A 9,880-nucleotide genomic window follows, 5' to 3' on the forward strand; every position below is an offset into this window, starting at 1 on the left:
TCTTTGAGAAGTGTGTTTATTCATTGAGTGTTTGTATATGAATTATTAGAGGTCATAGTACGGTAATATAATATGAACACAGCCTGTTTAAGTGATCTCAGTATAAGTAGCATTTGCAAGAAATAAACTAAACACTAGAGGGTGGAATAGACTAGAGGTGTGTGAGAGAGACATAGACGGTGATAGATGGAAACAGTGACACTCTGGGGAGGCAGGTTAGGTATACATTATTTGAGTTAGAGATGTTGGGGTTATGGATATCACCATGTCATTGTTTCTCTAAACTCCCTCCGAATCTTAAAACAGAATAGTGTAACAGAATGTCAGATAGTAGGCATATTGTATATACCGTAGCATTAGCCTTCATAAAAGTCCCCTTGGTTAACATCCGTTGTTCTCACATGCACTCTATTTCTCTGACTGTAGTAGTAGGCTAGATTTTTGTCTCCAAAAATCCAATGCAAAACGCGAGGGATATCATATATTTGTAATGCCTTCAAATCCGTGTGCATTTACAGCGTTTGTCTACTATAGGAGACTTTATAGGCAGATGAGCATCAGGCTTAAAACTTACACAGCCGTCTGGGAGATTTGTGATGCCCTTTTCAACCCCCTCAGACACGATACAACATAACGTGAACTCCACTTTTGTGACGTGGCCTCAAAACTATACACAGCACAACATAAGCCATCTTTAATATAACAAAGACAGCGACAACGTCGCCCACCATTACAATAGCACCCCAATCTGAGGAGAGCGTCACCTGTCTAATAAAACCTGCAGGTGTAACCTAGTTCGAACTGATTAAGAACATGATTTGATCAGGATACTTCTTTCAATCAGCACTGCAGGCCAGGACCTGTGCGCTGTCCATGGTGCTGAATTCTCTCCTGAGACCTCAGCTCCCCCTGGTGGGAGCCAGCCAATGAAATGATTTTAAGTGATCTAAATAAGAGTAATGTGTTTAGTTTACTTACATATAATTGCATGCACGTAAGATCATATTTACATTAAAGTTATAATATGCTATAGTATAAATATACTTATATGATAAGATGTATTACTTAAAGTACACTTTTTAGAGGCTTGTTTTCAAATAGTAATTTTCATGTGTTGTGCTTCAACCATAAGCAAACTAAAATGTTAATATGCTGTACAAACATAAAGGGATATTTCACTTTCAAACATGTTTGGGGCAATTGTAACGTTGGGTTTTTGTGAGCACCCCAGATAGTTTTTAAGTCACTTGATTCAGTATTTAGATATTTGATATTCATTTGAACAGACACCATTTGAACAGACATTAATTTGAACACAGATCCTTAAAGATTCATTGGATTGTTCATTGGTTCTGGTGACTGATATTGTCCTTCTAATGTGTGAGACCGTGTTTTTTTCAATTACCGTATATCAACTATTTGTAATGTTGTGTGGGTAGCCTATAGCATTGCCTATATTATTTAGAAGCGTTTTCAATGTGTATTTTAACTATATGCATAACACTTTTCGTTAAATACAGTCAAGTAATAATAATTCTTCAAATATGAGGTATAGAGTAGACTGGCTATAATGTTTCATGACAGGTGTAAATGCATGGTAAAGACTCATCTCATTGTGCTATGCTCCTATGATTTTGTCACACGGTGTCACTGTTTGCCCACTAAATCAAAGTCTATGGTTCTCATGACACAGTCAGTGACACACCCATTCCAGAGGGACAGACTTGTATAGGCTACAGCCCTCTGCTCTGCATTATTTTTCTAACTAGCAATAATACGGCCTAGGTACATGTCCAGTTTGCTGCTATAGGTATAGCGGCTATATATGTGTTCACACATATCCACTCAAGACGAGGTCCTTCAGAGATGGGATTGTTCTTTTTTCTTGGAGGCGAAACTATGTATTTTCGGGGTGTCTCCACTGTCTTTGTCTTGTGTGCAGTATGGCCCAGTGCTTTGTCTGTGACACGGTACTCCATACCAGAGGAGATGGAGAGGGGTTCTGTTGTGGCTAATTTGGCTTCGGATTTGGGACTTGATCTCGGAGGCCTGGCTCAACGCGAGGTAAAACTTGATATTTTCCATAACAAGAAATATTTAGATGTTAACAAGAAGACAGGAGAGCTTTACATAATAGAAAAGATGGACAGAGAATATCTTTGTCCAACTAAAACCACTATGTCATGTTTTCTAAAGCTAGATCTTATTATAGAAAGTCCCTTGCGAATATTCAACATAGAACTAGGCATAACAGACATTAATGACAATGCACCCCATTTTAGAAGAGATCGGATGGAACTCGACGTTTCAGAAGCGGCTACACCAGGAGAAAGGTTTTCCCTGCCCAATGCTGTGGACCCAGATGTCGGAATAAATACAATTAAAACGTACAAACTCAGTGTCAGTGAACATTTTACAATAGAGATCCAAACCGGCAGTGATGGCACTAAATACGTCGACCTGGTCCTTACCAAATCTTTAGATAGAGAGGAGCATTCTGTTCATAATCTAATACTGACCGCAGAGGACGGTGGGGTCCCCGTACGGTCGGGCACAGCTAACATTCTTGTCAGGGTACAGGATACAAACGACAACGCCCCTCAGTTCGACAAGCAGGTTTACACGGTTAACATGACCGAGAATAGCCCGATAGGTACGCTGGTGATGAAACTCAACGCTACAGATCTAGACGAGGGACTCAATGCGCAGATAGTCTACTCTTTTACCCTTTACACGTCAGAGAAAACACAAGATGTCTTTGCACTGAATCCTGATACAGGAGAGATAACGGTGAAGGGAACGATTGACTATGAAGACATGAAATTCTATGAGATGCACATTGAAGCTAAAGACAAGGGCACACTTCCCTTATTGGGGCAATGTAAAGTAGTGGTCCATGTAATGGATATGAATGACAATTACCCAGAGATTACCATACAGTCTATTAAGGGCACTGTGAATGAAGACATACCTGTAGGGACTGTCATAGCGCTGGTAGGCATAAGTGACAGGGATACAGGTGATAATGGGAAAGTAAGTCTATCCATTAACAAACCACTGCCCTTTATTCTGAACCAGTCCTCTGATCGGCCATTCCATTACAAACTCATAGTTTCAGAACCTTTGGATCGTGAAAAGGTGCCTGAATATGACGTCATGTTCATTGTGACAGATGGAGGCACACCCCCCTTATCTGATAACGAAACAATAACTGTCCATCTACTGGATGTAAATGACAATGCACCGCAGTTTCCTCAGCCCTTTTACAGTATACGTGTAATGGAAAATAATGCTCCCGGGGCTCTAGTGAGTTGCCTCACCGCGTTTGACCCAGACCTCCATGAAAATCAGTATTTAGTTTATTTCATTGTAGAGAAGGAGGTCACCAACATCTCCATGTCCATGTTGTTCTCCATAAATCCTGAGAATGGAAATCTTTACGCACTAAAGACGTTTGACTTTGAGTTTGAGAAGGAGTTCCTTTTCCACATTGAAGCCAGAGATTCTGGCGTTCCTCCTCTCAGCAGTAACGTCAGTGTTCACATCATTATTGTGGACCAAAACGACAATAAACCGGTCATTGTCTCTCCGTGGCGCCCGCACGGCACTGTTGTGGAGGAAAAGATCCCAAGATCCACTGATAAAGGCTCCTTGGTGGCGAAAGTAATAGCCCTGGACACCGACTCCCCACAGAACTCTCGGATTAGCTATCAATTTCTACAAGTGAGTGATGCCACTTTATTCAGTCTGGACCAATACAATGGAGAGATCCGGACTATGAGAATGTTCAGTTACAGAGATTCACGTCACCAACATATGGTTGTTGTTGCCAAGGACAACGGGGAGCCTGCTCTCTCTGCTACAGTTACCATCAAGTTATCCACAATAGAGACTGCTGTCAAGGCCTACTCTGACTTGACTGAAGTGCCTCTGGAATATGACATCTTCTCAGACATAAACCTGTATTTGCTCATTGGTCTGGGCTCAGTGTCCTTTCTTCTACTGATCACCATATTGGTCACCATCGTACTCAAGTGTCAGAAATCCAGTTACAGCAAAACGGCTCCTCCCTGTAGGAACAGTGTGCTCAGTGAGAGGAACTCCACCATCGCTGATTCCACCCTGGTCTCCAATGATGCCTACTGGTACAGTCTGTTTCTAGCAGAGACCAGGAAAGGAAAGTTGGTGGTTAGACAGCCTGTGCCAAAGGGCTCCAGATACATTGTATCCAGTTTACCAAGGAGTACAGGAGTGACAGACACCAGTGACTCTGCAGCTTCAACTCTGCAGGTGAGAAGTCATTTTACGTATTCTCATTTTTTAAATTCCGTTTTAATGCCATGAATGTTATGGTGCTCTGATTGTGTAATAATGAAATACAAGAACAAGAAGAAGAAGAAGAAGAAGAAGAAGAACAACAACAACAACAACAGCAGCAGGCTAATAATATATGGGTAATAAGGGTAATAATAATAATAATAGTAATAATAACAACAATAATACAAATTATGATGATGATAACAACTATAATACAAAAAATAACAACAACAAAAACAACAAGCAATTAATACATTTATAATAGTAATAATAACAAAATTAAAAATATTTTGATAACAACTACAATAATAAAAACGATAACAACAACGATATTAATATCAATTATAATTATAATGATAATAGTAATCATCAATCATCATCATGACCATAATAATAACAATAATAATGGTCGAATACACATTATTTCAGGCATAATTAATGGTAGTAATGAAGTCAAGACTGTTTTGATGGTTTAAACGTTGTTTTAATATTATTTAAGGTTCAATATGAATTGCATTATACGTGCAGAGGCTTATGATATGCGAAAAGAGGCGCTGTTTACTACATAAAATACTGTGGTTGTAGTCGCCATGACTTCAATTGGAATAGATGAGCGGAGCCACTGGACAGTTCCCTGGTGCTGAAACAGCCGTTTGAGAAACACGGAATGGATTTTAACTTCTTTTGGCTGATATAATAGGCCTACATATATATATATTTTTTAACCAAGATCACTTTCCTACAAGAAACATGCATTATATTAGCTGAGTCTGCGCACTTGCAAGATAAAGAACAATGGGGTTATTTGTAACAATGCCGTCATGGAAAAGGTACGTCTCGCTCATTATTCTCCTCTGCACTGTTCGGTTCATATCGTCTTCAGTCACTCATTATTCTATACCTGAAGAAATGAAGGAAGGATCCGTTGTCGCCAACCTTGCCTCAGATTTAGGCTTGGATGTTAAAACGCTCAATAAAAGGAAGATGCGTCTTGATATAATCGCTAACAAAAAATATTTGGATGTGAACAAAGAGACTGGTGAGCTTTATATTGTGGAGAAGATTGACAGAGAACATATCTGCTATACAAAATCATCAGCTTCGTGTTATCTGAGATTGGAGGTAACCCTGGAAAATCCTATCCGTATGTTTAATATAGAGCTCGAAATTTTAGATATGAACGACAACGCCCCACAATTTAGAAGAGACACGATATATTTAGACATATCAGAGTCAACACCCGTTGGAGAGCGATTCTCCCTGAGCAATGCAGTTGACCCAGACGTTGGAAGTAATTCAGTAAAGACCTATCATTTGAGTGAAAGTGAACATTTTAATATCGAAGTTCAGACTTTGAGAGATGGAACGAAGTCTGCTGATTTGATTCTTAAAAAGGCTTTAGACAGAGAGCAGCAGGCTGTTCATAATCTAATACTCACTGCTGTAGATGGCGGCACACCGACACGTTCTGGTACTGCCAGCATTATTGTCCGCGTTTTAGATACAAATGACAACGCCCCAACATTTGATAAAGAGAGTTTTCAAATCAGTATAATGGAGAATTCGCCTATTGGAAGCCTTGTAGTCCATCTTAATGCAACAGACTTAGACGAGGGGTCAAATGCTGATATAATGTATTCATATAGTCTGTACACCTCTGAGAAAACACAAGAAACATTTAACTTGAATCCATCTTCTGGTGAGATATCTGTTAAAGGAATGTTAAATTACGAGGACTTAACCATTTATGATATGGAAGTAATAGCAACAGATAAAGGAGCCAATGCCTTATCAGGGCAGTGTAAAATTACAATTGTAGTAGAAGACATGAATGATAATCACCCAGAAATATCTATCAAATCATTTCATAGTCCAGTCAAGGAAAGTATAGAATTAGACACTGTAATAGCAGTGATTAGTGTCAGCGATAAAGACTCGGGAAATAATGGAATAGTTGATCTCCATATTCCTAAAAATATGCCTTTCAAACTGAGAGAATCATCTGATAACTATTTTGAATTAGTAGTGTCAGAACCATTAGACAGAGAGAAGGTTCCAGAATATGACATTACATTCACAGTCACAGACAGAGGTTCTCCTCCATTATCTGATAATGAAACAATGACTTTAGAGCTTTTAGATGTTAATGATAATGTTCCACAGTTTCCTCAGTCATTTTATACAATACGTGTAATGGAGAATAATGCCCCTGGGGCCTTGTTAAGTTCTGTCACTGCATTTGATCCGGATTTACATGAAAACCAATATCTGGTTTATTTCATCTTAGAGAGAGAGATAGCCAATACCTCCATGTCAATGCTCTTCTCTATAAACCCAGAGAATGGTAATCTTTATGCCTTAAAAACATTTGACTATGAGATCGAGAAGGAATTCCTTTTCCATATAGAGGCCAGAGACTCTGGTGTTCCTCCACTCAGCAGTAACGTAACTGTTCACATCATTATTGTGGACCAGAATGACAACACTCCTGTCATAGTCTCTCCATGGCGTGCGCATGGGTCAGTTGTTGAAGAAAAGATCCCAAGATCAACTGATAAAGGATCTCTAATTGCCAAGGTCATAGCTTTAGACACAGACTCTCCACAGAACTCTCGGATTAGCTACCAGTTTCTACAACTGAGTGATGCTACCTTGTTCAGTCTGGACCAATACAATGGAGAGATCCGGACTATGAGAATGTTCAGTTACAGAGATTCACGGCACCAACACATGGTTGTTGTTGCCAAGGACAACGGGGAGCCTGCTCTCTCTGCTACAGTTACCATCAAGTTATCCACAATAGAGACTGCTGTCAAGGCCTACTCTGACATGACTGAAGTGCCCTTGGAATATGACATCTTTTCTGACATAAACCTGTATTTGCTCATTGGTCTGGGCTCAGTGTCCTTTCTTCTACTGATCACCATATTGGTCACCATCGTACTCAAGTGTCAGAAACCCAGTTACAGCAAAGCGGCTCCTCCCTGTAGGAACAGTGTGCTCAGTGAGAGGAACTCCACCATCGCTGATTCCACCCTGGTCTCCAATGATGCCTACTGGTACAGTCTGTTTCTAGCAGAGACCAGGAAAGGAAAGTTGGTGGTTAGACAGCCTGTGCCAAAGGGCTCCAGATACATCGTGTCAAGTTTACCAAGAAGTACAGGAGTGACAGACACCAGCGACTCAGCAGCTTCGACTCTGCAGGTAAGAATTCACATCCTGTTTTTCCTAGGACCATCAGATTTATTCTGCTTTAAATCTATGAAAACATTATGTTCTCTGATATAACGGTAATAACATCCACAAAAGCAAAATCAGCAATCACCACAATAATAATAATACTGCTACTACTACTACTACACCTACTAATAACTAGTAAGACTCCTAAGGGCGACAAGCGACCAATCGAGGTCGCGCCATGTCTTGGCCATCTTGCCAGTGATATCGTACCAGTTACCCATATATGGACACCCCTGGTACCCATATATGGAGATCCATGTACTGTATATGGAGATGTGCTGGTTTTGATACCCCAAACATGCTTACGTTATGTGAAAGTCCTATGATGTCTATGACATCTGACATCATACATAAAATCCTTTTTATGCCCATAGATGGAGATCCCTGTCTGTAGAACCAGCCACACAGATATGGGCTGTTTTGGCCATCTATGGATTAGTGTGGTATGTGGCCGATTTGGCCTCCATAAACTGTAGGGGCATTCCCATATGAAGTCCTGTTAGATATAATATTGATGACATCATGGATCTCCATATATGGGTATAGGCCCTTTTCCACCGGCAGCGATAACGATGACGATAGCCATAAAATATCACAGCGAAAATTATGCATTCACATTGATGTCCGATAAAGTTATCGGACATCAATGTGAAGAGGCGCCAATTAACAGCCGCTCTGCATCGCGAGCTGTTTGTCAGAGACCCAGTTCCATATCACTGTGATCTTAACCACATCGTTGTTGATCCTAACGATGTAGTTGTCGGCTATCGTTGTCTTTATCGGTGTCGTTATCGTCATCGTTATCGCTGCCGGTGGAAAAGAGCCTTGTAAAAGGGATTCAGTGTGGTTCTCCTGACATCAGAGTGATGTCAGAGTGTGATGTCAGAGCGTGATGTCAGAGCTTGATGTCAGAGTGGCAAACCCATAGACCATAAAAAAGCGTACACGGACAGATGTCCAGGCGGACGGAGACATGATGTGCCTTTCTCATACTAAACTGCGACCTTCGGTCGTAATAATAATAATAATAGTACACAATAATGGACACCAATGACTCAGCAGCCTCAACTTTGCACAGGTGAGAATTCACCATATCCTCATCTGATATTTATGGCTTCCATTTTAATGTTGTTAATACAACAATATTCCCATAACAGATAAACAGCTGCCAATATCCTTACAACCACATGAAAACTGGATACATAAGAAAGGAAATACCATACAATGACATAAAGAAACTAGAAGTACTGTTCCTACGAAACAGTGTGGGCTTGCTCGTAAAGAAATAATTTGAAACAAATAACTAAAATAAAACTCTTAATCAAATAAATTCTTGTTTCTCCTTCATTTCTTATGTTTGCCAACTTGACTATTCTGCAGCGTGCTAACTGTCATGTGAAGCTCAACCAATACTCCAGCTAACACCCCTCCCAGATGTTTTTCCGCCAATTGCACCTCATTGGCTAAGGGCCCTGCCTTTGTACTGTCTGCGACGGAACTTGGTAAATAAATAATGAAGATAACAAAGTGTTCTCGCCAGGCGAGCCCACAAATAATGAAACCTCAAAAACAAAAACTGAAGTGTAAAAACCTGATCCCAAACAACACAAATGAAAAACAGTGTCACATGCTAAATACAGATAGGCCTATCTCTCATCCCTATCCCCAGAATGTGTTGCAGCCAGCAGCCCAGCCCCAAATACCATTTCACCCAGAGCAATTGCCTCATTAGCCAGTATTTCATCCACATAATTGTGCTCAACAAAATAAAATGAAAGTATCGTTTTTAATGAAATATAGGAAGATAGATTTATAATTATCTTCCTATAGAGGTTGGGGACCATTTTTTATTTTAGGCCTACAACACAAAATTCAAATGATATGTGATAGCTAAGACAACAACAATGTCATTTTAATTGTATTAATATCAATAATAATAGCAGTAATAATAGCAGTAATAATAACTGTAATTAAGGTCACATAGGTCACCTACTTTTAATAGCAATGACATATCTATCTGGCATTTATGTTGGTATTTTATAAGATACTGAATTGCGTTAGGTGCAGGTGTGAAATATTTACTACAAGTGGCGCTATTTACCACATAAAACACTCCACGGTCGCCACCCACGACAGTAAACCGTGAGAAATGTGAAATGTCGTGTGATGTCACCGGACAGCTCTCTGGTGCTGAAACAGACTTATACGATAAACTGGACAGATTGTCACTTTTTATGGCTCTAAAACTTTGGACCGAGAATACGTATCTACCATTTGTTCTAGCTGGAAACATGCTGCATGCATCATACTGACTGAGCTATAC

At 39.9% G+C, this 9,880-nt stretch overlaps 1 protein-coding gene across 1 annotated transcript; it reads left to right on the forward strand.

The window, feature by feature from the left end:
- Positions 1–1,926: 1,926 nt before the first annotated feature.
- On the forward strand, positions 1,927–9,630 carry LOC308302329 (protocadherin gamma-A4-like; the record flags this gene model as incomplete). The annotated part of the gene is made up of 3 exons (XM_080746585.1): positions 1,927–4,290; positions 6,451–7,521; positions 9,625–9,630. Exons 1-3 carry the CDS (start codon positions 1,990–1,992, stop codon positions 9,628–9,630), a joined length of 3,378 nt encoding a protein of 1,125 aa, XP_080602711.1. The 5' UTR covers positions 1,927–1,989.
- Positions 9,631–9,880: the final 250 nt, after the last annotated feature.

Source organism: Nannobrachium achirus (assembly GCF_963921795.1).
Source record: "Nannobrachium achirus genome assembly, chromosome: 17".
Taxonomy (NCBI): domain Eukaryota; kingdom Metazoa; phylum Chordata; class Actinopteri; order Myctophiformes; family Myctophidae; genus Nannobrachium; species Nannobrachium achirus.